A 25,616-nucleotide genomic window follows, 5' to 3' on the forward strand; every position below is an offset into this window, starting at 1 on the left:
ACAGCACCCACACGCTGGGAAGGGGGTCCCAGGGTAGGGGGATCCCCAGGACAGGGGGTTCCAGAGCAGGGTGGGGGGGGCCAGGGCAGGGGAAACCCCAGAGCAGGGGGTCCCAGAGCAGGAAAAAGGGTGGGGGGTACCAGGACAGGGGGTCCCAGAGCAGGGGGTACCAGGACAGGGGGTCCCAGAGCAGGGGGTACCAGGACAGGGGGGGGGTCTCCAGGGCAGGGGGTGCCAGGACAGGGTGGGGGTCACCAGGGGAGATGGGGCTGGGGGTGATGATGGTTTCTTGACAGTGATTAAAAGCAGAATGGGGTGTGACAGGGGGGGGTGGGGGAGTTTTCTACCAGCCCAGGCTTAAAAATAAATTAAGGGGTGGGGGGCATAGCTTAATGAATTGGGGTGGGGGGCTCCTAGAGGGGCCGCAGCCCTTTCGGAGGTATCAGCAGCAAAAGCCCCCGTGGGACCCCCAAGAGGAGGAGCTCGGGGGGGGGGTGGGGGGATTTGGGGTGCACTGACCGTTTTTTTTGGGGGGGGGGATTTTGGGGCGGGGGGGGGGGGGGTTGGCCCCTAGCAGGCACAGTCCTGGTGGGGGGGGGGCCTGCTGGTCCGTGAGCTGGGGGCCCTGCTTGGCGCCGGTGACCGCGGGGTCGGCCGTGTCCAGCGACTCCGACATCTTCTCGCAGATGATGTCCACCAGCCTCTCGAAGGTCTGCTTCACGTTGATGTTGTCCTTGGCGCTGGCCTCGAAAAACTCAAACCCTGAATTTGGGTGGGTGGGTGGGTGGGTGGAGGGGCGGGGGGGGACAGAGGGACAAGGGACACGCAGCCAGGTCAAAGCTCCGGCCCCGCGTCCGACCGCGCGCGGCTCCTGCTGCTCCTCCTCGTTCAATATTTAAAGGGTTTGCAACCTGCCCCCCTCGCCACCCACAAAACCCCGTTTTTCCCACCCAAAGAACCCCCCGCCCCAAATCCTCCCCCCCGCCAGCATCTGGCAGAGAGTTCAAGGTGTGCAGCGACTCCGTGGTTTTTCACCACGTCGCCGCCGGCGTCGGAGCGGAGCGATTACACGGAGGGAATTAAGCCCTTAATTAAATTAATTGTGGGCTGGCAGCCGTAGTGGGATGTTCCCCCCCTCCCCAACTCACCCAGGTGCTCGGCGAGCTGGCGGCCCTTCTCCGAGGAGACCACACGTTCATCCTCCATGTCGCACTTGTTCCCCACCAGCAGCACCTGGGCGTTGTCCCAGGAGTAGGTCTTGATCTGGGTGGACCTTGGGGAAGGAAGGAAAAGGGGGGGATCAGAGGCGTGGGGAGGGGGTGGCTGGGGCAGTTCGGGGTGCCCCGAGCCCCTCGCGGCGCTCACCAGTCCTGCACGGCGTTGAAGGACTCCTCGTTGGTGATGTCGTACATGAGGATGAAGCCCATGGCCCCGCGGTAGTAGGCGGTGGTGATGGTGCGGTACCGCTCCTGCCCGGCCGTGTCCTGGGCGGGGACAGCAGAATGTCACCCCCAGGGATGTGGTGACACCCCCTGGGGCCAGCAGGTCCATGGGGGCAGAGCCAGCCCCACCCCTGGAATCGCCCTGGTGGGGCAGCTCCACAGTGACCATCACCCAACCAAGCATCACCCCAAAGTGACCATCACCCCACAATGACCACCACCCCACACCAGCCTTCACCCACCAACCACCACCCCTCACTGACCATCACCTCACAATGACCATCACCCCACAATGACCATCACCCAACCAACCACCACCCCTCACTGACCATCACCTCACAATGACCATCACCCCACAATGACCATCACCCAACCAACCACCACCCCTCACTGACCATCACCTCACAATGACCACCACCCAACCAACCACCACCCCTCACTGACCATCACCTCACAATGACCACCACCCCTCACTGACCTTCACCCCACACCCACCATCACCCCACACCCACCATCACCCAACCAACCACCACCCTTCACTGACCACCACCCCACAATGACCACCACCCCACACCCACCATCCCTCAGTGACCACCACCCCTCACTGACCATCACCCCACACTGACCACCACCTTCACCGCCCATCTCCCCACACCAACCATCGCCCCCTCCCCACCACGCCAGCCCAGCACAGGGCTCTGGGGGCACCCCGAGGGTCTCTCTCCTCACCCAGATCTGCAGCTTGATGCGTTTGTCGTTCCGGTAGATGGTCTTGACCTTGAAGTCGATGCCGACGGTGCTGACGAAGGCGGGCGTGAAGGAGTCATCGGCGTACCGGAACAGGAAGGAGGTTTTCCCCACGCTGCTGTTGCCGATGATCAGGATCTTGAACATGTAATCGAAGTTCTGGTCCGAGGATTCCTTCTGCCCATAGCGGGAGTCGGTAGCGGACGCCATCTGCAAGGTGGAGGGGAGGCCGTGACGGGGCCGGCGGCCGCAGCCCCGGCGGGGCCAGGCCCCGCTCTGGAGCCGTTTCAGGAAGATTTTGGTTCAGCATGGGCGATGGCGTGGCCATCAACGGGTCACTCGGCCCCCAAGGGCTCGGAGAGGCCACCTCGCGTCACCCCCAGAGCAGGGAACCGCGGCGTGTCCACGGCAAATGTGGGGCACGCGGCCCCCGGGCTTCGCCACGGCCCCAGAGATTTGCCACGGCTCCCGGGATTTGCCACGGCCGCCGGGAATTTGCCGTGGCCGCCGGGAATTTGCCGTGGCCGCCGGGAATTTGCCGTGGCGTTGCGGGTGCGGCCGGGGCGCCGCAGCCTCTCCCGCATCTTCCCGGTGACAAAATGGCACCGGCGGCGGTGCCCCCGCTCGGCGCGGCCAGCGCGGTGGCAAGGAGCCGGGGGGGGTCACCGGGCACCGGGGGGTGTCACCGGGCACCGTGGGGTGTCACCGGGCACCGGGGGGAGGGCGATGCCAGGCAAGGGGGCACAGAGGTGGGTGCTCGCCCAGGGTGGAGCACAGGGATGCTGGGCAGGGGGGGTGCAGGGCGCTGGGTGCTGATGGGCATTTCGGGGTGCTGGCGGAGGGGGGGGGGGGTTGATGGGGGGCTCACCTGCAGGGCGATGCAGGGAGGGGGTGCAGGGTGCTGGTGGGGGGGTGTCGGGGTGCTGATGTTTGGGGGGGGGTGCAGTGATGCACGGAAGGGTTTCAGGATGCTGACGGGGGGGGTGCGCAGGGTGCTGATTGCGGGGTGGGGGGGCCAGGGTGCTGATAAGGGGGGGGTCAGGGTGCTGATGGGGGGTGCACACGGGGCTGATGCAGAGGGGGTCACCCCCTGCCCCTCCCCGCAGGCCCGATCCCGCTGCACCCACTCGGTCCCCGCCGCACCGAGACCCCCCCCCCCAGGCCCTGCGCAGCCCCCCCCGCGCCGCATCCATCATCATCATCATCATCATCCCCCCCCCCCGCCTCCTCCGCTGCAGCCGCCCCTCCCCTCGCGGTACCGGGGGGGGGTCGCAGAGGGGGTTTCGGGGGGGTCCCTGCGGGGGTGTCGCTGTGGGGGGGGTCCAGGTGGGGGTCCCCGTGGGTGGGGGGTGTGTGGGGGGGGGGGTCTCTCACCTCTGCCGCGCTCGCGCCGCCGCCTCCTCCCCGCAGCGACTGCAGCAGATGCGGAGCCCGGGTGACGTCGGCGGAGGGGCGGGGCTGCCCATGCAAATGAGCTCGGACGTCATGGGCGCGCCCCTGAGGGAGGCGCTGATTGGCTCGGCGGCGCGCTTTGATGGACAGCGGGCGAACGCGGGGGAGGAGACCCCCCCCTCCCGGCGCGGTGGTGGGCGCCGCCCCCTCCTCCGGCAGCGCGCAGTGGTGCGGTCCGGCCGCGCTCCGCGGGGCGCGGGATGAACCACCCCTGCGGCGGCGGGGGTGTGGGGCGAACCATTCCCGCTCAAAGGGGGGGGAGGCGAGTTTTGACAGCCTCCCTGTCGCGACATGGCGCGCTATCGCGACGCCTTCCCTAGGCGTGCAGTCGCGGGCAGGCTGATGCTTGCCGTGACGGGGCGGCTGGCGCTGAGGCGGGGCTGGTGCGCAGGTGGGCGGCCATGTCCTCCCTCGCCCTGAGGCTCCAGCGGGGATTAGGGCCGGCAGCATATGGCGGCCTGAGGGCAGCGGCGCCGCCCTGCCCTGCCCGGGGCCCCGGAGCCGCCCGGGCCCTGCCCTGCCCCGCCCGGGCTCCGTGGTTTCTGTCCCGGGGCAGCTCTTGGCTCATCCCAGACCCACAGCCCCGGGAGGACCGAGCCGGACACGGTGGGCACGGGGATATTGACCACAGCCCCCGGGGACAGTGGGGCGGCACGGACAGGCCAGCACGGCCTGGGCAGGAGGCAGGGACGGAGCCGGCCATGGGGACGGGCACGGGCTCAGGGATGGAGCCAGAATTCGGGATGGAGCCAGAATTAGGGATGGAGCCAGGCTCAGGGATGGAGCCAGAATTAGGGATGGAGCCAGAATTAGGGATGGATGCAGCTGTAGGATGGATCCAGAACTGGGGACGCATCCAGGCTCTGGGATGGATCCAGAATTAGGCATGGATCCAGGTTTAGGGATGGATCCAGAATTAGGGATGGATCCCAGCTCAGGGATGGATCCTGGCTCAGGAATGGATCCAGAATTAGGGATGGATGCAGCTGTAGGATGGATCCAGAACTGGGGATGGATCCAGGCTCAGGGATGGATCCAGAATTAGGCATGGATCCAGGTTCAGGGATGGATCCAGGTTTAGGCATGGATCCAGGTTCAGGGATGGATCCAGGTTTAGGGATGGATCCAGGTTCAGGGATGGAGCCAGGCTGCTGTGGCCCTTTCCCACCTTCCCCAGCCACCAGCAGCCCCTCCACCTTCCTCGTGCTGCAGCCCCTCAGCCAGAAACGGGGAGGGGGGAAAAGGGCTTTTTCCACCTGCCCTCCCCCATCCAGCCCAGCAGAGTCTGGGCTGGATCTGGATTCGAGGAATTTGAGAGCACAGAGCCTCAGCCCGTCCCTCCCTGGAGAGACAGGGGGACATCCAGCACCCACCAGGGATGGCACGGAGCCACCACCACCCCGGGCAGGACCTGGCACTCGCGGCCAAACCCTGGAGAACGTCTGGGCTGGGGAAGAACCGTCAGCTGCTGAGGCCCCGCTGCTGCCAGGGCGGGCAGGGGGCGAGGGCCCCACGTGCCAGGGCAGTGCCACGGGTGGGGACGTGTTTGTGGAGATAAATCACCGTGGGGAGCAATGCGGAAGAGCCAGGAGCGGGCTCCGCGCCGCGCCAAGCCGGCGATTAAATATTTACCTTAGCAGGTCGTGTTTGCCAGTGATGGATCGGCGTTTCCAGGGAGGAGCTGGCTTTTGTTCCAGCACACAGCCAGGCCCTGCCCGGTGCCCGGCGGGAGACGGGGCCACCAACCACCACACCGGTCCCTGGGGACATTTTCTGCGGCTCCCGTGACACAAAGAGGCGCTTACAAGGCTCGTGTTTAGGGTGGAACAAACCGGGTTTAATCTCTGGGAGGTGAAAGGAGAATCCCAAAGGACCCTGCCCCAGGCAGGACAGCGGAGATGGAGGGTGGGGGGTGGTGACAGCGCCCGCCAGGGTCCGAAATGTGAAATACAAATGGCATTTGGAGCGATCGCAGAGCACAAATGCAACTTTCCTCCCCCAAAAAAATGCATCTTTCCGCCCCAAAAATGCGTGCGTGCCTCGGGGGAGGCTCGTAGTAAAAAGTGAGCTACAAAAGGCTTTAAAAAGTGAACCTATCCCCAAATAAATAAACCGCTGAGCCGTGCCCGTGCCGTGCGCCGGTGCCTGGGGGTGTCTCTGCCCACCTCGTCCCACCATGGGGCTGCCGTCCTGCAAGGGGACACCTGGAAAGGTGCTGGAATGCTCCTTCCTGCAGCCCTGTGTGGGGTGTGATGTCCCCAGGGCTGGGCTGGGGCCAGAGCAGCGTGTCCCCACGCCCTGTCCGAAGGGGACAGGGACCTTTCCCAGGGAGAAGGCCAGCAGCGTCCTCGTACCTGTCAGGACCTGCCCAGCTCCCAGACGGGGACACATCCTGGGCGCCTCCGAGTTTCCTGCAGTGCCAGTGCTCCCCCAGTGCCGGCTCCCCACTGTCCCCAGCACTGCTCAGGGCAGTGCCCAGTCCCCGGCAGCCAGGGGACCCACGGCCCGGTGGCGCTACGTGCCCAGGGACAGGAATGTGACGTTGCCCTCCGTGTCCAGGCACAGCCCCTGGCTGCCCTCGGGCCCTGGCACGGAGCACCCGCCGCCACCGTCCTTCGGCAGCGTCCCCTCCAGCGCCTGCCGGTTGTCCACGTCCCTGGGGCGGGGGACAGGCGAGTCCCGGTCCCCGGCGCCGGGGGAAAGGCGCTTGGTGTCGGCAGACTCCGAGTCATCCGTGCCCGGTGTCTTGGAGCCGCTGTTGTCCTCGTCCAAGGGGCTCTCGGCCCCCTCCAGCTCCGTGTCCGACTCACCCTCCTCCTCCTCCTCCTCCTCCTCCAGCGTCAGCTCGAACTGGAACTTGTCGGTGGTGGCGGGGGACGCCGCGGGCGGCTCGGGCGGAGGGGAGGGGCTGCGCGGGATCATGCTCTGGTACCACTCCCGGTTGTCCTCCAGCGTGTCCAGCAGCTCCTGGGCGTCGGGGTGCACGAGGTCGGCCCACGTCTCCCACAGCGGGTGGGCGATGAAGTCGATGAATCCCACCTGTGGGGAGGCAGAGCTGAGCCCCCCTGCCCGGCCCTGCGTCCCCTGCCCTGTGCCCAGGCTGCCGCCCCACCTGGGACTTCTCCACGGAGGCGGTGTGCTTGTCACACATGGGGCTGATCTCCATGCCCTTCTCCCGCTCCCGGTCTCCTTGGTGGAAGAACTCCACCATGATGCGGTCGGTCCACTGCCGGTACAGCTCCAGGGGCTTCGTGGGGTTGCTGAGGTCGGCGCAGTGCACCATGTTCTGCAGGACCTGCAGGCATGGACACCGTGTCCTCTGTCCCCCGGGGCCACCCATGCTGTGCCACGAACTCGCTCGGCCCCACCCCCCTCCCCAGTTGGGTTTGGGATGGTGGTGGCACCATCAGCAAGGCCAGAGCTGGGATGGACACCTGCGGTGCTGGGAAGGAGTCCCCAGGTGTGTCCCCCACCTGGATCCGGTCGGAGTAGTTGTCCAGCAGCAGCACCCCCAGGCTGGTCACCTTCTTGGTCTCCACCATGGTCTTCAGATCCGCCAGCAGGTTCATGTGCTTGGACATGTCCGTGGCCAACACCTGGGCAGGGAGAGGTGGGAACGGGTCTCAGCCTGACCCCCCAGCGCAGACCCCACCCTGGGGCGGTCCGGCCCCCCCATACCATGTCGATGACCATTTTACGGAGCGTCTGCCTCTGCTTCCTGCTCAGGTTCTGGAAGATGTCGCAGTTCTCCTCCTGGAGGAGCTTGAAGCCCACGGCCAGGTGGTGATTCTCCAGCACCGAGGCGTCGTTGTACATCAGCGCCAGTTCTGAGTCTGTGAGACGGCACTGGTCACCCCGGGGTGACTCCTGGGCTCCCCCAATATCCCCCAGGTCCATCCCTGTGCCCCGTCTCACTGGTGTTGATGAGGAACTGGTTGGAGACCCCGGGGTGGTCAACATCGTGGATGGCGCTGGCAAAGATGGCAGCCATGATCTCCAGGTCCGTGAAGACAGCCTGGGAATGGTGGGGAAAGGCATTGGGGACACGTTACGGCCCCGCCAGGCACACCTGGGTGGCCTGGGGTGAGCAGGAATCACCTCCAGCGCAGGCGTGGAGAGCAGGACGTGCGTGGACTGCGCCACGTCGGCGGCGTGCAGGTTGTTGTGGTAGGCCACGTCGGCGTGGTAGTGGTCCTCCAGCGTCAGCATGTAGGTGATGAAGGTGTTGACGGGGATGCGGAAGGTCTTCATCAGGTCACGCTCCTGCGGGGAGGCAGGAGGTGGCTCGTCCCCATCCGGCCACAGGGACGGGGACATCCCGGTGGGACGCTCACCTGGAAGATGCTGTACATGATGACGGTCAGCGGGCGGTTCCCCGAGTACTCGGCGACTTTGAACACGTCGAGACCCCACTTGTTGGTGTCCTCCAGCTCCTGGGGAGCAGAGGGACAGAGATCCATGGGGGGGCTGGTGCTGGGGACCCCGCGGTCGGGTGGGTCACCCCTGCCAGGGCCCACCTTGGCCAGCAGCGCCTCGTGGTCCGTGCGCACCCCGAAGCGCGGGATGCCGGCGGCGGCCAGGCTGGAGCCGTGCTTGAGCTTCCTGACGCCGCTGATCTGGGACATGGGGCGCTTCCTCCGCTCCTTCTCCTTGTCCTTCGCCAGTGCCGAGGGGATCTCCAGCTCGTGCTGCTTGTCTGGGGTGACACGGGGAGGCCATGAGCAGGGCAGGAGCCCAGATGTCACTGCCGGAATCAGTGACATCTCCCCGGGTCACGCTGAGGGCAGGCACGGGTCACACTGTGACCAATCCGGGGGGCTGCAGCACTTTACCCCACCCCCAGCCACAGGCCACACACCTGCCAGGGGACCCCTGGACACTCCTCTTGGCACACAAGGGTGGCCCCAACAGCCCCAGTGCACCAGTATACACCAGTATGAGCCAGCACTCCCAGCCAGGACAAACGCTGTGACATTTGTGGGACAAATCCCACTGGGACACCTGGGAGAACCCCCCTGGTCCCCCCATTCCATTCCTCCACAAGAAGCAAGTGGGACCCTCCGCTGCCATCATCCCTGTGGGCACCCCAGCTCTATGGGGACACAAAGCCCACCCTGGTGCCAGCGGGGAGGTGCCCCCGGGGCAGGGGGGGGTCCTCACCCAGGAAGGTGCTGGAGATGTACTCGGACACCTGGTTCCCGGAGCGGCTGGTCTCCGAGAGGTGCGTCAGCTCCCGGTTCAGCATCCGCTTGAACTGTGGGCGGTGGGCAGGGTCAGCGGTGGGGGGGGCTGGCAGGACATCCTGGGGGGCTCTGGGGTCCCCATGCCCGCCAGGGTGACCGTGATAAGGTCCCTTACCTTGTTGGAGGCCATCTCGCTGACCGAGTGCCTGGTCTGCAGCGTCTCCAGCTGGTCCAAGCACCAATCCAGCTCCTCCAGGGTCTCCCTCGAGAGTTTCTGGTGGGCATCTTCTGCTGGGGGCACCCGCCAGCTTGGCAAGGGACCTGCCAGCAGCGCGGCCACCCGGCACGGGGGGGCTGGTGCCACACCAAACCCGGGGGCTCGCCAGCGTGGAGGCTCGCAGCACCCCCCGAGCGGGGCGGCGGGGGGCACGGGGGGACGCGGGGGTCGGGGTCAGGCATCCCTGGGCGGCGGGGCTCAGCCCCGGCACGCTGTCCCCATGGCGTGGCAGCCCCGGCACGCGGCGTGCCACGCTGTCCCGTGGGGTGACAGCCAGCCCCGGGGGCAGCCGGGCTCCCGCGGGGCCCCGCTCACCGCCGGGGTTTTATTAATGGAAGGTTTGACGTCAACGGGAGCTTTTCCACCGCCGCGAAGGGCGGCCAGGCGGGAGGAGCTGCCGAAAACCAGACATGGATCCCAAAGGGCAAAGCCGCGGCTCTGCCTTGGCTTGCGGGGGGTTGCTGCACCCCCAGGGCACGGCAGGACACAGCCTGGGGACACAGGGACGGCCAGCTCGCCCCAAAATCTGCCCGCCACCGTTGCACTCACCGGAGAGGCTGGCCTTGCTCCCCGAGGGCAGGCTGCTGCTCGATCCTCGCCTGTGAAACACGGGGGGCTGAGTGGCTGCGACCCCCACAGCGGTGCCCCCCGCCTCGCCGTGGGCTGGGGTCCCCACTCGGGTGACATCCTCGCCCTCCCAACCCCCCGCCCACTCACTTGATGCCGGCGCGGTCCTGGAGGTGGGTCAGGTTGCTGCGGACGGTGCGGAGGCTGGCCAGGACCTGGGGGGTGACAGGGGGCTGGGGTCGGGCGGACCCGCCCGGGACACCCAGCCCGCTGCTGGCTGCAGGCCGTGTCCCCTCCTGTGTCCCCCGTGGCACCTACCTGGGCAAAGGGTGTGACGATCATGTCTTCTCCATGCCTGCGGGAGCACAGGGAGCATGAGGCTCGGGGAAGGGAGGGGAGGGAAGGGGCGTCCCGGGGGGATGTGGGCTGGGGGGACACTCACAGGTCGCTGGCGATGGAGGAGTTGCGGGACATGGCTTTTGGGGACAGGTCGTAGTCGCTGTCGGAGCGGTACAGGAAGGACTCGCGGCGCTGGCCGTGGGAGAAGGTGCCCTGCAGGACCAGCCCCGCGCCCGGGCTGGCCTGGGGGTCCAGGGTGCCCCGGCCGGGGGGGCCATTCTCCAGGTCAAAGCTGTGAGGAGAGAGGGGACAAGGCTGGCACGGGGCGCGTGGCACAGGGACCTCAGCCCAGAGGATGCTGCCAGGTTTGTCGGGTTCTCTGTGCCACCATCTCGCTCTGTCCAGCGCACTCTGGCTTGGTGACCCTGCGGTGACACCGGTGCCCGGTCTGGCCCTGCTGGCTCCTCCACCTGCTGCTGAGAGCGGGCACAGCTCGGTGCGCATGGACCCTCTCAGCTCCCTGCTGGCACAGTGGGGTCTGGGACTTGGGACACTGACAAGCAGAGCCAGGCTGTCCCGTGTCACCCAGGTGGGACAGGACCCACTGTCCTGAAGCTCCCAGCTCCAGGGACCCCAGGAAGGGCTGGCTCCTGCCTGTCCCTCCCCCTACCTGTCACCAGCACCACGGTCCCAAGTCCTCCAAAGCCTCCATCAGCCCCGTCTCGAGGTGCCGTGTCCCATGGAGGGGACAATATCCAGGCACGGCACAGAGCCAGGGGACATCGAAGGACAGAAACCGACGCAGAAGCCAAGCCCTGGCCCCTGGGGACACGCTGGCGGCAGCCCAGGGGCACCCCAACCGGAGTCACCTGGCAGCCGTGTGCATCCAGGGGGGATGGGGGACAGGGATGGTGACCCTGCAGTGTCCCCAAGCTGGCCGCGGCCGCCTCACCCACCCTGCTGCACCGCTGGGGTCATGGGAAAGGCTGCACGCAACAGGGACACAGCGAGGGCCATCCAGCGCCTGTCCCCTCCCGCCGCCGCCGTGGGGACGGGGACAAGCCACCCCAGAGCAGTGGGAAAGCGCAGATGCCACTGGGGCCACCGTGTCCCCAGCGGGAGCCCAGCACCTACCCGATGCAGGAGTGCCTCCGGGACGGGCACCGGCTGCCCGGCAGCATCGTCCCTCTCCGGCGGCCCCGGTCGCTGTGGCGCGGCCGTCCCCGGCAGTGGCAGTGCCAGCCGGCACCGCGTCATGCCATCCCGCAGCCCCTTGTTTTCCTGCCTCGGCTTCCCATCCCCGATGGTACCGGCGACACAAAGCCGCATTGTCCCTCCGACGGCCCCGCGGGGTGATGCCCGCGTCTGTTCCCGGCCCCGTGCCACCACCCCTGACCTCGCTGCCACCGCAGGGGACAGCCCCGGGGGACACGAGCCCCTGCCACGGGGTTGGTGCCCAATTAACCCCCGTCGTTTCAGCGTTAATGACCTCCGAGCGGTGTCCGTGGCGGGGGGGGCCCGGGGCCGCTATAAATAGATGCTGTCGCTGCAGAGGAGGGACGTGCTGAGCCCCACAGCAAGTGGGGCCGGCACCCCAAAACCAACCCCACAGCGCTCCGAGGTGGGGAGGGCACGGAGGAGCCGCGCTGCGTGGCTCGGTGCCTCGATTTGGAGAGCAAAGTCCCCCCTCCGTCCCCACCGGGCCACCCCGCCGGGGGTCCCTGCCTGGCCATCGCTGCCACCAGCGTGTCCGTGCTCAGCCCCGCTCGGCCGGCGGCTCCCCCTGGCCGTGTGGGGACACCCGCTGTCCCCTCCTCGTCCCCCGCGTCCCCGTGGGCCCGCGGCCCCGAGGACGTGCCACAACTCTGGGGGGAGCCACTGTCCCCATGGCGGCAGCACCGGCTGGTGCCACCCCCCCCGCGGGGACCCGCCAGCGTCCCCCCCTTACCAGAGGGGATGCGCCACGGTGAAGCGCCGCTGCAGGCGGATGCTCTGGTTCATCAGGAGCTTCCTGAAGAGGACGGGAGAATTGCGGGGGGAACCGCGGGGGGACGTGGCCGGAGAAGCCCCCGGCGAGCAGTGCGTGGTGGGCAGCATGGCCCGGCTCAGGGACCCCCGGGCCGGCGGCGAGGCCCCGCTGCCCCCGGTGCGGAGCAGGAAGCGTGCGGCCGTCCCGGCCCCGGCAGCCCCGGGAAACTTTCCATCCCCCTCCCGCCCTGCGCCTGGGAAATTAAACAACTGTCTGGCTCCGGCAGCCGGCGCAGGGAGCGGGTCCCCCCCCGGGTGTGCCTGGCGGCCCGGGCACGTGGCCCCTCGCTGGCCCGGTGCCACCGGCCACCCTGCTGTCCCCGAGGCGGCAGCTGCTCCTGAAAGGGCAGGGGTGCTCTGCCTGGAGACACGGAAAAATGCCCCAAGAATTCCCCCAGGGACCCAGCGGGACGGAGCGGACGTGCCACGGTGCCACGGAGGGACACAGCTGAGCACGGAGCATCCCGGACACGCAGTGTGGCTGTGACACGGTGCCACGGAGGGACACAGCTGAGTCTGGAGCACCTGGACAGGCGGTGTGGCTGTGACACGGTGCCATCAAGGGACAGAGGGACGTGGCTGAGCCCGAAGCGTCCTGAGCTTGCAGTGTGGCTGTGCCATGGTGCCACCAAGGGACACAGATGAGCTTGGAGCATCCCAGACACGCGGTGTGGACATGCCATGGTGCCACCGAGGGAGCTGTGAGAGCCAAACCCCCCCCACACCGTGCCCCAGCCCTTCCCTGGTGCTGTCCCCTCCTGGAGCCACTCCCGAGCAGAGCGGGGAGCGGCAGGGTGAGGTCCAGCTGGTGACAGTGACACTGTGGGGGAACCCACTGTGGGGTGGCCGTGGGAGCTGGCACCTGCCCAGCCTGATGCAGCAGGATGTGGCTACCTGCTGTTCCTGAGGGCCACAAAAATATCCAGCCAGGAGGGACAGCAACAGAGCCCCCCTGCCATGACAGCACCATCAGGGACCCCAAAACCCACCGGAGGGGGGTCCTGGAGGGGTCACCTTGGCTTTCAAGGGACTGCAAGCATGACCGTGGGGACATCAGGGCGGAGGGACAGTGGGACATGGGGACATCAGGGGATGGGGACAGAGGGAAGAGCCCCCTGTGCTGGCTGGCAGCCAGCAGCCCTGGCCAGCAAGGCCTGGGCTGGCCACAGGACAACCAGTCCCCGTGCCCAGGACAGCCAGTCCTTATCGGAGTGTCACTGTCCCCACGTGTCTGTGCAGGGGTGGAGGACAAGTGACACCGCAGCCATGTCCCTCGGCTGTGCCAGCTCGTTGCTGTCCCCACAAGCCGGGCTGGGAGAGGCACGGGACGGGGGGGAATGGCCCAAAAATAGCCCTGCAGCAGCACAGCTGGGCCCGAGCCACTGCGGGAGGGACCGAGGTCACCTCGGACAGGGCCAGGCCAGCCCTGTGGTGGCTCTGGTTGGGCCACGGGATGGGGACAAGGAGGGAGAGGACAGGGATGGGGACAGGGATGGGTGGTGGGGAAAAGGGGGGTGGGGGTGACAGAGGTGGGGGCGACAGGGACAGTGTTACGGGGACAGTGGGGGACAGGAGTGTTGGGGGGTGACAGGGACAGACGGTGATCACAATGGACATCCCGGGGCTGGCACAGCGGGGTCGGTGACAGAGGAGTTTGTCCCCAACCCACCGGGTGCTCTGCCCCGGTGCCGCTGTCCGGCCGCCGGTGCTGAACCCGGGGGCGTCCCCGCCAGCCGTGCCCTGCCCGGTAACCCGTTCCCGGTACCACCGGGGCATCACCTCCCAACTCCCCGTCCCGCCCTTACCGGGGGGGCTCGGACTCATCGCCGCTGCTCGGGCCGCTCTCCTCGATGGTGAACACCACCCGGGCAGCCTCGGGCTCGGGGGCGCGGGCCGCCTCCGCCAACCGGCAGCCCAGCGGCGGCAGCAACGGGGTCCCGGAGAAACGCCGGCGCACGGCGCCCACCGCCGCTCCGGGGCCCGGGCCCGACGGGGCGGCCTCGGCGGGATCGCGGCAGCGCTGCCGGGAAACGGAGCAGCGTTGAGGGGCGCGGGGAGCGGCCCCGGGGGCTCCCTGCTGATCCCGGTCCGAGGGTCCCGCCCGGGCAGCGCCCCCCGCCCGCCCCCGCCGGTACCGAGCGCCGGTAGCTCGCTGGCGCCCCCTGCCGGACACGGTGCGGCGCTGCAGCCGGTGGTACCGGGGGTTACCTGGGCGAGGGGGGCACGGGGAAAGGCACGGCCGGTGCGCCGGGAGCGGCTCCGCCCGCAGCGCACGGAGCCGCCGGGACTCCCCCCGTCCTCCTCCTCCTCCTTCTCCCGCCGCCACCGGAGAGGACCCCCCTGACTTCCCCCGGGACCCCGCCGGAAAAACCCCCGGAGCCGGCGCGCAATTACGCAGAGGTGAATAATAATTAACCGCCCATTAAGGGGATAATTAACTCCCGCTCAGCGCCGCCAGCCCGGTTATTGCTGCCCGGGGGCCCGGCGCTGGGACGCTCGTACCGGGGACACCCCACGCCCCTCGGGACACCCCTCGCCCTCCCGGTGGCTCCCGGTGCCGGTCTTACCTCCGCGCCGAGGAAGGGCAGCGCTGTCCGGCTCCGTCTCATCGCCGTCCCTGCGGGGGGAGCTCCGGGAGCCGCGGCCGGGAGGGGCTCGCCGGCTGGGACCCCCCCTCCCGCGGCTGGGGACACCCCGGGGACACCCCGGGGCCGGGACACGCGGGCTCCTCCTCACAGTGATTTATGGCCGCCGGTTCTCGGCCGGGCTCAGCCCCTACCTCGGCTTTCGGGGCACCCCCGCCCCACTCCCGGCGCTCCCGTGGGCTGGATGGGGACAGGGACATGGCTCTGAGGCCCCCAGCCCGCAGCACCCACCAAGTCGCGAACCCACCGGTGCCACGTTCATGATCCACCCCGGACACCTGCCACCCACCGTCCCCGAGAACCGGGGCACACCGGGGCGCACGGCTACCCCCGCAGAGCCCCCAGCACCGAGCCCCCCCGGGATTTGCCGGCACCGGCAGCGGCCCCATCCCGATCCCAGGAACTACCGACGCCCGGCACGGGGGTCCCCGGCGCCGCCCGCCCCCCGGCCCCGCCCGCAGCCCCTTACCGGTGGCCGGTCCTCGCGGCGAGCGCGGCCTCGGCCGAGTGCAGCGGAGCAGAAGGAAGGCGACGTGCGTGCCTGGCCGCTCGCTCCCTCCCATCCCACCTCGCCGGGGGGGCTGCGCGGCCCCCCCCCACCCCCGGCACCACCCCGCACCCACCCCGCCGGCCCGGGAACACCCCGGGGCCGCCAGCCCGGGCCGGGGCACCCCAAAAGCGACCGGGGCCTCCCCCGGGAGCGGGGGTTTTCCCCGGGCAGGCTGCAGAGCACATGGCAGACGGGAAACCAGAGGCAGGGCAGCAGCTTCTTTATTCAGCAGCGTGGGGAGCCCGGGGGGCTGCAGCGGGGGGGGCGGGGGGGGGGGTCAGCTGGGGGTGGGGGGGGTGACGGGGGACCCCTCCATCACTTTGCTCTGGGGAAGAAGAGAAAGAGAGCGGGGTGAGTGCCTGCACCCTGGACTTGCTGGCCCCCCCCCAAAATCCCCCCTCGCCACCCCCGGCCCCCCCACGCACCATGGGCACCTCATCCAGGTGCTGGAAGGGGGGGGTCCCGCGCCGGGACAGCCGCACCAGCAGCATGGCCACCCCCGCCACCAGCAGGCAGACGGCGAGGGAGATGAGGACGACCACACCAGGGCTCAGCTCAGTGGGGCGCTGCCCTGTGGGGTGAGATGGACACCCTCTTATTCCCCCCTGGCACCCCGTTATTCCCCCTGGCACCCCCAATTATTCCCCCCTGGCACCCCCAATTATTCCCTCCTGGCACACCCCGTTATTTCCCCCCAGCCTCGTGCCCAGCCTCCAAGCACCGCACAGAAAGAGGTGGCTCAAGACTGGCTCCAGTCACCCGACTGCCACCACCCCACCCATCACAGACGTGGCACCCAGCTCCTGTGTCACCTCCACCAGGGCGCTCTGTCCCCCCCTGGCAGAGACCTCAACAACCCCCCCCCAAGGAGTGGGGGAGCAGCCAAGGGGGCTCTGGGCTCACCTTGGGACCTGCACCCCCAAGTGGGGGATCCATGCCCATCCCCATGTCCCCCATCTGCCCAGTGTCCCCCAGCCTGGCTCTCACCGGAGCTCCCAGCTGTGCTGCCAGTGGCTGCTGTCGTTCTGGAGCTGGTGGTGACAGTGCTGGTGCTGCTGGGGCTCACGGTGGGCGTGGGGGAGCTGGGAGAAGCAGGCCCAGAGGGCCTGGGTGAGGATGGGGCTGGCGGTGTGGTTGAGTTGGATGGATGCTCCGTGGATCTGGACACGCTCGTGTGGGATGGAGCTGGTGCCGTGGTGGCATTGGATGAGGGTGTCAAAGGTGTTGTTGATCCCGGTGTCCTGGCTGAAGATGGAGCTGTGGTGGTGTTGGATGGAGATGATGGAGGTGGTGTTGATCCCGAGTTATTGCGTGGAGTTGTTGTCGTGGTGGTGGTGCTGGATGGAGATGGAGGTGGGGCTGATCTCGAGGTCTTGGATGGAGTTGTTGTTGTGGTGGTGGTGTTGGATGGAGATGGAGGTGGGGCTGATCTCGAGGTACTGGATGGAGTTGTTGTGGTGGTGGTGGTGTTGGATGGAGATGATGGAGGTGTTGTTGATCTTGAGGTACTGGATGAAGTTGTTGTTGTTGTGGTGCTGGATGGAGATGATGGAGGTGGGGCTGATCTCGAGGTACTGGATGGAGTTGTTGTTGTTGTGGTGCTGGATGGAGATGATGGAGGTGGGGCTGATCTCGAGGTTTTGCCTGAACGGGATGGAGACGGTGACACGGCTGTCACTGAGCTCTTTGGAGACACTGTAATGGCAGATCCTGGCCCCAGACCTTGGAGGAGAGAGCTGCTGAGCAACCACATGGCAGGACCCTGGCAGGGTCCTGGCAGGGCAGCAGCACCTGCCCCACCTCCCAATTTCACAGGGATCATTTCCCAGGTGGTTTTTATCACACAGAAAACTGGGATTTAGCCAGTATCAAATCCCAGAAATTCAGAAATCAAAGAGTTTCTCAAGCTGTCGTGGCACGGGCACAGCACTGCTGGGGACAAGCAGAGCAGCGTGGCAGCAGCGGGCAGTGCCAAGGCACAGGGACTCGTGCAGACCCAGCCCTTGTGGCCACCCTCAGGGCCAGGCGTGGTGGGGACTCTCCCGTGGCCACGTGGGACAGAGCAGGTTTGCCGGGCAGCGCTGGCAGTGCCCCTTATCTGCCCAAACCCTGTTTGCACAAGAGGAGGAGCAAGTCCAGACTGGCCCCAGGGGGACACCGGGCAGAAATGCCCCGTGGCAGAGCCAACGCCCAGGGGGCACAGTGCGGCTGGGGGTCCCCACAGCTGCCAGGCTCACCTGTCCCCAGCCAGCTGGCACCCTTTGCCAGGATGGCATGGAACCCAGGGCCAAGCACCCAGTGTGCCAGGATGGGCGAGCCGAGGCCCCTCGGGGTGCAGGGAGGGTGCGGGGGGCGCAGGATGGAAACGGGGAGCTCTTTGCCCCGGGAGTGCTGATCCCGTGCCAGGACCAGCCAGTTTAGCAGCCCCGGCGTCCGGGAGGGGCAGGGTGCTCCGGTCCAGCCCGGCACTCCCGGGGAGCATGTAAAGCCCCCCCGGTGACCCCGGGAGGGACACGAGACCCCCCCCAGTGCCCCACTGGGCCGCCAGTGCAGACCGCGAGGCAACGCGTGGTCACCTCCCCGAACTTCCCCGGTGCCCCGGAGCACCTGGACGCTTCTCCCGATACCTGGAACTGGGCGGGGAGAGGCCACAGGCGCACCCACCGCTGGTACCGGGAAGCACCCAGCCCCCCGGTGCTGCAGATCCCATGTGCCCCAGGGACCCCGTGGACCCCCCCCCGGTGCCCGGTACCTGCGGCAGCGAGCAGGGCAGCGGCGCAGCAGAGCAGGCGGAGCGCGCCCCCGGCCATCCCGCCCGGTGCCGGTGCCGGTCCCGCCGCCTTTATCCGCCCCGGGGGAGGCGGGGGCGCCCCCTGTCGGTACCGGGCGGCACCGCAGCGCCGGGACCCCGCGGGCAGCGCCGGGACCCCCCCCCCAAAAACTCCCACCCACCCCGGGCCTGCTTCCCCCGCCCACCTCCCACCCCAGGGGGCGTGAGAGCCCCGGTACCGGGAGCCAGCCCTGCCACGGCACGCCGCGGTCTCCGCGGACACGTGGGGACACCGGGAAGTGAGCACAAAGGCATCGGGGAGCGTGGGGACACTGCGATGTGGGGATTTGGCGACAAAGGGATCTGGGAAAGCGGAGACGCCGGGATACAGGAACATTGGGAATGTGGGGACAAAGGAACCTGGGGCCACCAAGATGCAGGGACAATGGGGTCCGGGCACACGAGGATGCGGGGACTTGGGGACACAGGGATCTGGTGACACAGGGACACTGAGGCCACGGGGGCCGGACAGGTGGCTGCCCCGTCCATCTTCGCCGCGGAGCGGCACATCCGGGGCGTAGCACGACCGCGCCGGGCCGGCGCCGCTTCCGCGCGGCGGGGACGGCGCTTCCTCCGGCAAACCGCAGCCGGTTGGCACCGCGTCCCCGGGGAGCCACCCACGGCACAGCCCAGCCCTGCCCGGCGCCGAGCGTGGGGTCCCCGGGGAGCCACCCAGGGCAGGGCGCCCGAATTCCCCACGCTCCCCCAACAGTCGGCTCGCCGCCAGCTCGGCGATCCCGCCGCTGGAACGGGCTGGAGCTGCCGCCAGCAGCGTCCCCAAACGCCCCAGGGACACAGGGTCGGTCCCTCGGGTGCTGCTCTCCCCGGGACGGGGCCCCGCCGGTGGGGAACACGAAGGAGGAGCCAGCGCGGTGCCGGGAAGCCCAAGGCTGTTCTGTTGCCGAAGTCTGGGAGGAGCAGTGGAGGCCCGGCCTCGCTGGGTGCATGGGGGTGACCCCTGGGGGCCAGGACAGGGGGGTGGGGGTGAACCCCCAAACACGGAGAGGGTCTGGCAGGGCAGAGGCACAGCCAGGACCAGCAGTGGGGTCCCCTCGCCCACCTCCTCACACATGGGGACCCCAAATATACCCATATTCCCCCCCCCCAAGAGAGCCCAAATAACCCCACAGCCCCCGCAACATCTCAAAATTTCACTACCCCCCCTCCCCACAACCACCTTCCCCCCAACACCCCCCTCCCCAATAACCACAACCCCACGGACCCCCTCGCCCTCCACCCTTCTCCAGTGACTCCCAGAGCCCCTTTGCCATCCCTGGAGGAGCCTCACTCCCCATCGCCCCCTAAAACTCCCCAAACCCCCCCCCCCGGTCCCCGTTTCCCCCCCCCACCCTAAGATGGCACCCGGCCGCGCCACTTCCTGCCCGCGCCGCCCCTTCCCGTCCCTCCCGGGCGCAGCAAACAGCGAGAGGCCAATTCTCCGTGTCGCGGGGTTTTACTGGGACCTCACTGGAATGTGTGGGGCGCGGAGGGGCCCGCGGGGGAAGGGGGGGTAGGGGTAGGGGGCGGCCCGGGCCCCTCTCAGTCCGTGCGCGGCGGGGAACCCCCCCTCCACCCCCGCCTCTCCTTCCGCGGGGGAGCGGGGCGTGCTCGGTGCCCACCGTCCGGAGCCGGTCCTCCCCTCAGACCCCTCAGTCCGTGTCCGGGGAGATGGAGGGGGGGGGGGGGGCGATCATCGCTCTTCTTCCTCCCCCTCGGGACCCCTCAGTCGGCGCCCGGGGCGGGCAGGGCGCTCCCCCCCCAATCCCTGCCCCGGGCAAGGCGGGCGCTTCCCCCGCTCCTCCCAGTCCCTGCCCGGGACCCCTCGGTCCATGCCCGGGGCAGAGCAGGCGCTTCCCCCGCTTCCCTCAAGTCCGTGCCCGGGACCCCTCGGGTCCGTTTCCCGGGGCGAGATGAGCGCTCCCCCCCCGTTCCCCTCGGTCCATGCCCGGGGCAGGGCGGGCGCTCCCCCGGGTGCTTGCCCGGGACCCCTCGGTCCGTGCCCGGGCTCGGTCCGTGCCCGGGCTCAGTACGCCGGCACCTGGTGCTGGTGCTGGGGCAGGAGCTGGCAGCCGCTGTTGACGTGGCTGAGCACCTTCTGCTTGAGCTGGGCGACCTGCTCGCGGAGCAGGCTGGCGGTGGAGGCGAGCTCCGTGTTCTGGCTCTTGAGGCTCTTCACCTTCTCCTCCAGCCGGGAGATCCGCTCCAGCTTCCTCTTGCGGCACTTGGAGGCGGCGATGCGGTTCCTCAGCCGCTTCCGTTCCGCCTTGATGCGCTCCTGCGTGTCCATGTCGATGGGGGACAGCGGGGGGCTCTCCCCGAAGCTCGGCACCTCCGGCACGATCTGCGGCTCGTCCTTTAGCGGCGGCGGGGGCGGCGGCGGGGGCAGCCGCGGCGGCGGCGCCGCGAACGGGCCGGGGTCGGCGGCGTAGCTGACGGCCGGGTAGGTGCTGAGGTTGGCGTAGACCGGCGGCTCCGGGGCCATCCCGGCGGCGGGCAGCTCGCCCGCGCCGCCGCTTCCTCCCCCGCCGCCGCCGCCCGCGCCGCCGCCGCTCCCCGCCGCGCCGCCGCCCAGCTGGTTCTGCTTGTGCAAGTCCTCCAGCGCCTTCACGAAACCCTCGGCGAACTCCTGCTCCTCGGAGGCGGCCGCTTTAGGGTAGAGGAACTGGCCGCTGGTCGGGGTGGTGGTGACCAGCCCGTTGGACTGGATGATGAGCCGCTCCAGCTCCGGGGACGCCAGCTTGAGCAGCCCCAGCTCGGCCGAGCCCAGCAGCCCCGCCGCCTCGCCGCTGGCCGCGCCGGGGGCTTTCAGCGCCGCCGCCACCTGTTCCGGTAAGGCCATCCCGAGCGCGTCCTTCTTCATCATGCTGCCGCCGGGGAAAGGCAGGAGGAGCCCGCTGCTGCCGGAGGACGGGGCGAAGCCGCTGCCGAGGCCGCTCAACACATCATCATGGTAGAAGGGTGTTTCCATCCTCCTCCCCCGCCCGGCTGCGGGGGAAACGGCGCCGGGGCGGGGGGGGGGGAGAAAGGAAGGAAGGACCGGGGCGAGCGCGGGGCGGGGAGGGCAGGGGTGGGGTGGGGGGGGGCGGGAGGCGCCCGGTGCGCACCGGCCGCGGCCCCGCTCCTGCGCGCGCGCACACACACGGGTCTGCCGCCGCCGCGCGCCCCGCGCCGCCTTAAATAGGCGGCGCCGCCGCGGTGACCTCACCGCGTCGGGCCCCCATTGGCTGCAGATGACGTCCTCGCCCGCCGTCGTTTGCATCAGGGGGCGTGGCACCCGTCCCCGCGGAGGCGGCGCCACGCCCCGTCGCCGGCCACGCCCCGTCCCCGTCGCCGCGGCGACCGGCGGGTAAACGGGACAACAGCGCGCGGGGCCCTGGGATGACGTCAGCGCGGGGGAGGGGCGGTCACGTGGCCCCCGCGGCGCGCGCCCCGCCGGGGCTGATGGGCACAAAGGGAGGGGCGGGAACCGGGCACGGGAACGGCACCGGGCACCGGGAACCGGGCACGGGAACCGGGCACGAGAACGGCACCGGGAACCGGGCACGGGAACCGGGCAGGGGAACGGCACCGGGCACCGGGAACCGGGCACGGGAACCGGGCACGGGAACGGCACCGGGAACCGGGCACGGGAACCGGGCAGGGGAACGGCACCGGGCACCGGGAACCGGGCACGGGAACCGGGCAGGGGAACGGCACTGGGCACCGGGAACTGGGCACGGGAACTGGCCACAGGGCACCGAGAACCGGCCAAAGGGCACCGGGAACTGGGCACGGGAACCGGAACAGCACAGGGCACCGGGAACTAGGCACAGGGCACCGGGAAGTGGGCACGGGAACCGGGAACGAGAACCGGGCACAGGACACCCGGAACTGGGCACAGGAAACTAGAACCGGCCACAGAGCACCGGGAACCGGGCACGGGAACGGCACAGGGCACCCGGAACTGGGCACAGGGCACCGGGAATTGAACACGGAAACCGGCCATAGGGCACCAGGAACTGGGCACGGGAACCAGGCACCGGGAATAGGAATGGGAACCGGGCATGGAAATTGGCTACTGAGGATCGGGACTGGGACCGGGCACAGGGCACAGGAACCGGCCACCGGCGCTGGGCACTGGCACCGAGCTGGGCACCGGCTGTAAAAAGGGTACGGCACAGAAATAATAAATAAATAAATAAACAAACACACCGGGCCAGGCACCGGCACGGGGCCTCGCGGGACCCCTTGGGGACAGCCGGGCCACCACCGGTGTGGGTCACACCGGGACAGGCCACTGGCTCCTGTGTGGCCTGTACCGTGCTGGGACAGAGCCGCCCTTCCTGCGTGTCCCCGCACCTGCCGTGTCACCGCCCCGATCTTTGTCACCGCAGCGTCCCGGTGGCACCGGGCTTTCCCCGGGGAACAGCCGCTCCCTCCGGCCAGCCGCGGTTCACCGGGGCGAGGAGGGGGGGGTTACACCATCACTGGACGGTCACTCCGGGCGGACCGAGCACCGTGGGTCAGCCAGGGGCACAACGAGCCCGGTGCAGGCGGCACCGGGGAAGGAGTTAACGGCGGCGGCGGCGGTGGCGGTGGCGGTGGCAGACGTCACGGCCGGCCAAGCCCGCGGGCGGCTGAGGGGGCGGATCGGCGTCAGCGCTTGACGTCACCGGCGCGGGGGGGGAGGCAGCGCCGGTGGCCGCTGATAACCCCCCCCCCCACAACCCCCCCGACACCGGGCAGGATGCGGCCCCCGCGCCGCCGAGACCCCGGGCACACGCGGAGCCCCGGGACAGCGGCGCGGGTGTCGCTGAGCCGGCGCTAATTGCGGCCAGATGCTCCCCGGCCTGCGCTGAACGAGAGCGATAAATCAGCGGTGTCAGCGCTGCGGGCGTGGGGGGGGACCCCGCTCCGGGGACCCCGCGCCCCCCCCGGTTCTCCCGGTGCCAGGAGCTCCCGGCCCGGTGTGTTCGTCCCGTGCGCTGCCCGCAGCCGGTGTGGCACGGCGTGGGGCACGGCACGGGGTGCGGGGACAGCGTGGCACGGCACAGCCCTGGCTTCAGGGGACACGGGTGACACCCAGGACAGGGCTGGGAAACTGAGGCACGAGAGAACAACTGCGATCAACCCTCGCCGCCGCCAACAGCTGCTGTTAATTAAATCCCGAATAAACGCAGCTTATTAAATCTCAGCTAGAGCAGAGCGGACACGGCTCTGTGTCCCCCGCTGTCGCCGGTGTCCTGACCCAGGGTGGGCGGCAGTGGCGGTGCCAGGGCCGGTGTCCCGGGGAGCAGCTCCCAGGTGAAGCCGCCGTCCGCGTTTCCGCTCCAAACCCCTCATTAGGGGCGCGGCCGCCGCCGGACCGGCAGGTTCAGACTTTCCATCCTGACCAAACCCGGCGGGCGAGGGACAGGGAGGTGAAAAGCCTCCCCTTCCCCCTGTCCCAACCCCGCTCGGGGGTCCCCAGGCCGGGGACGCCCCCTGGGCACGGCCACCCGCGGGCAGCGGGGTACCCACACGTGCTCCCCCAGAGAAATCGGGGCAAGCAGAACCAGCTTTGGCTGGCCGTGCTTTCGGCCGTTCCGCGGAGGAACCAGCCGGCCCCGGGGGCCTCCCGGGAAGAGCGGCTGGCCAGTAGCCAGCGATGCGAGCCACGAGCCACGGCCCGGCCCCACCGGCACAAGGCACCCCGGGGCTCGCCCTGCTGTGTCCCCCCACCCGCTCCCAGCCTGTCACCACTGCTGCTCATCCCGCGTGTCCCTTGTCCCCAAACCAAGAACCCAATGCCCGCAGCGAGCCGGCGGCTTCATTTTCTTAATGAGCGTTTAATGAGGGGCGTGAATCAGTGACCCCTTCCGCCTCCCGGCGTGGGGAGGTCCCCGTGCACGGGGCTGGTGGCAGTGCCACCGTCCCCACGGCGGGGTGGCCAAAGCTGTTGTTCCTGGAGGCGGCGGAGCCCGGCTCGGCCCCACTGAGTCACGGTGTCCTGCCACCCGCCAGCCGGGCTTTATTTACCCCGGAGCAGGCGGCGAGGATTTGGGATGAGCCCGTGCCACGGGCGAGGCACGGCGAGCCTCGAGCACAAGGCCATGGCCACCAGAGCATCCTGCTGTCCCCACCCTGGCTCCCAAGAGTGCCACCAGGACCATCCCCTGTGTGCCACCAGCTCCACGACACCAGAGGTGACAGATCCTGCTGCGGCCAGCAGCCCTGGACACTGAGAACGTGGGCCGGACACAAGGTGCCCACGGGCTACCAGGGATGCATCCACGTGCCAAGCTCCCCCTGGAAAAGGGAACAAGCAGGGTTTGCACCCCAGGATTTGCACGGCAGGCACGCAGGGGAAGCTGCCTCTTAGTCATTGCCACAGGCAGGGAGAGAGGAACTGAGCCGGGAAAACAAGAAGTCACAGCTGCCACTGCCTGTCCCCAAACCTGCTCCTGTCCCCGAGGAACTCCCAGGGGCCTCCAACAATCAAAAGCAAGAATTAAAAACAAAGAAACCAAGAAAAGGAAAAAAAAAAAAAAAAACCCAGAAAGAAAGAGAGAAAGAAAACAGATTTAAAAAGGAAAAAGGAGGAGGAGGAGGGTTTGACGTGTATTTTTAGTTGCTTAGCACAGCCCTGAAGTATTTCGGCAGCCACTCCCTCCGCGTCGCTGGTGTGTAACTATTCCTGTGCTGCCTCCTCGGCGAGGCTCAGAAGTTCTGAGTCACCGAGGGGCGGTCAGAGACACAAACCCGGGGCTGCCACCAGCTCGACTGCCACCAAAATATCCCGGGAAGGGTTTCCAGGGTGGCCTTTGCTGGGTCTTTCCGTGCCCAGGCTCTGCACCCACCCACGCCGGCAGCCAGGCTCAGACTTTTTTTCCTCCTCTCTGCTTGTTGCTTTTATCTCGCTCCTCCCTGTTTTGTTTAATTTTTGTTGTTGTTTTTTTTTTTTTTTTTTTAGCCTGCCTGCGCTGCCACGGGGCAGTGACAGCCCCAGATGTTCATTTTTGGGGCAGAAAAGCCTAAAGTGACAGCTGAGCCCTTCCACAGAGCCATCTGCCACCCAGCTGCCCTTTGTGGGGGGGGGGGGGGAACGACAAAAATATTCCTGAAGAGGTGGAAAAAAGGAAAAAGGGGGAAGCAGGCAGGGAATGCTGCTAAAGCCCGTGGTGTAATTAAACAAATGCAGAACTTAACGAGCTCCATCACCTGACCCCAGAGCTTGGCCAGGAGATAAGGAGCACTTGGAGGACTCTACCCCGAGCTGGAGCCAAAGGTCCCATTGTTGCAGTCAGGATTTCTCCTGCCAGAAAAGACCTTAAATCCCAGCAGGGCTGGAGCTGTTTCCCTTTCCAGCAGGGAAGCCACAGCAACACGGAGTCTCTGTGGCTGGAGGGATCCGAAGGGAGGGAGCAGGTTGGGAAGGGAAAGTCTGACACAGCCTGGGCTTTGTTAAAATGCCACAGGAGTTTTCCAGGAGGGAGGACACATCACCCCATCCCCTGGGACGAGCACAGAGCGCCGGTCACGGCCTCAACAAGGAGCAGCTCCACGGAGAACACGTGGCTGCCGCTGGAAACGGAATG

The 25,616-nt window shown here is 68.2% G+C and overlaps 4 protein-coding genes across 7 annotated transcripts; all 4 read right to left on the minus strand.

The window, feature by feature from the left end:
* Positions 1–555: 555 nt before the first annotated feature.
* On the minus strand, positions 556–3,646 carry RAB3A (RAB3A, member RAS oncogene family). The gene is given in 6 exon segments (XM_053999513.1): positions 556–597; positions 599–762; positions 1,149–1,273; positions 1,366–1,484; positions 2,172–2,399; positions 3,564–3,646. Coding segments are annotated over 5 exon segments (663 nt in total). The 5' UTR covers positions 3,564–3,646; the 3' UTR covers positions 556–570.
* Positions 3,647–5,451: 1,805 nt separating this feature from the next.
* Positions 5,452–12,194, minus strand: PDE4C (phosphodiesterase 4C). Of its 3 annotated transcripts, none has more exons than XM_053999389.1 (15): positions 11,956–12,194; positions 10,111–10,299; positions 9,987–10,023; positions 9,819–9,883; positions 9,651–9,700; positions 9,000–9,112; positions 8,802–8,895; positions 8,159–8,337; positions 7,976–8,074; positions 7,740–7,904; positions 7,557–7,656; positions 7,320–7,474; positions 7,115–7,237; positions 6,754–6,936; positions 5,452–6,680 (listed from the first exon to the last, which is right to left on the minus strand). In XM_053999389.1, exons 1-15 carry the CDS (start codon positions 12,102–12,104, stop codon positions 6,156–6,158), a joined length of 2,226 nt encoding a protein of 741 aa, XP_053855364.1. In that variant the 5' UTR covers positions 12,105–12,194; the 3' UTR covers positions 5,452–6,155. The 3 variants fall into 3 exon arrangements, with proteins under 3 accessions (XP_053855364.1, XP_053855365.1, XP_053855363.1); XM_053999390.1 differs by lacking the exon at positions 11,956–12,194 and adding an exon at positions 11,142–11,382 and having other exon boundaries at positions 9,000–9,115; XM_053999388.1 differs by lacking the exon at positions 11,956–12,194 and having other exon boundaries at positions 9,000–9,115; positions 10,111–11,128.
* A 3,286-nt stretch (positions 12,195–15,480) lies between these two features.
* On the minus strand, positions 15,481–18,080 carry LOC128819361 (uncharacterized). 2 transcript variants are annotated; one of them, XM_053999495.1, is made up of 4 exons: positions 17,983–18,080; positions 16,218–16,952; positions 15,656–15,801; positions 15,481–15,555 (listed from the first exon to the last, which is right to left on the minus strand). In XM_053999495.1, the coding sequence occupies exons 1-4, from the start codon at positions 18,038–18,040 to the stop codon at positions 15,508–15,510; spliced, it is 987 nt and encodes a 328-aa protein (XP_053855470.1). In that variant the 5' UTR covers positions 18,041–18,080; the 3' UTR covers positions 15,481–15,507. The 2 variants fall into 2 exon arrangements, with proteins under 2 accessions (XP_053855470.1, XP_053855469.1); XM_053999494.1 differs by lacking the exon at positions 17,983–18,080 and having other exon boundaries at positions 16,218–17,751.
* Positions 18,081–19,494: 1,414 nt separating this feature from the next.
* JUND (JunD proto-oncogene, AP-1 transcription factor subunit) lies at positions 19,495–21,225 on the minus strand. Its single transcript, XM_053999453.1, has one exon. It carries the CDS (start codon positions 21,026–21,028, stop codon positions 20,084–20,086), a length of 945 nt encoding a protein of 314 aa, XP_053855428.1. The 5' UTR covers positions 21,029–21,225; the 3' UTR covers positions 19,495–20,083.
* Positions 21,226–25,616: the final 4,391 nt, after the last annotated feature.

This window comes from Vidua macroura, chromosome 26 (assembly GCF_024509145.1).
Source record: "Vidua macroura isolate BioBank_ID:100142 chromosome 26, ASM2450914v1, whole genome shotgun sequence".
NCBI classification, from domain to species: Eukaryota; Metazoa; Chordata; class Aves; order Passeriformes; family Viduidae; genus Vidua; species Vidua macroura.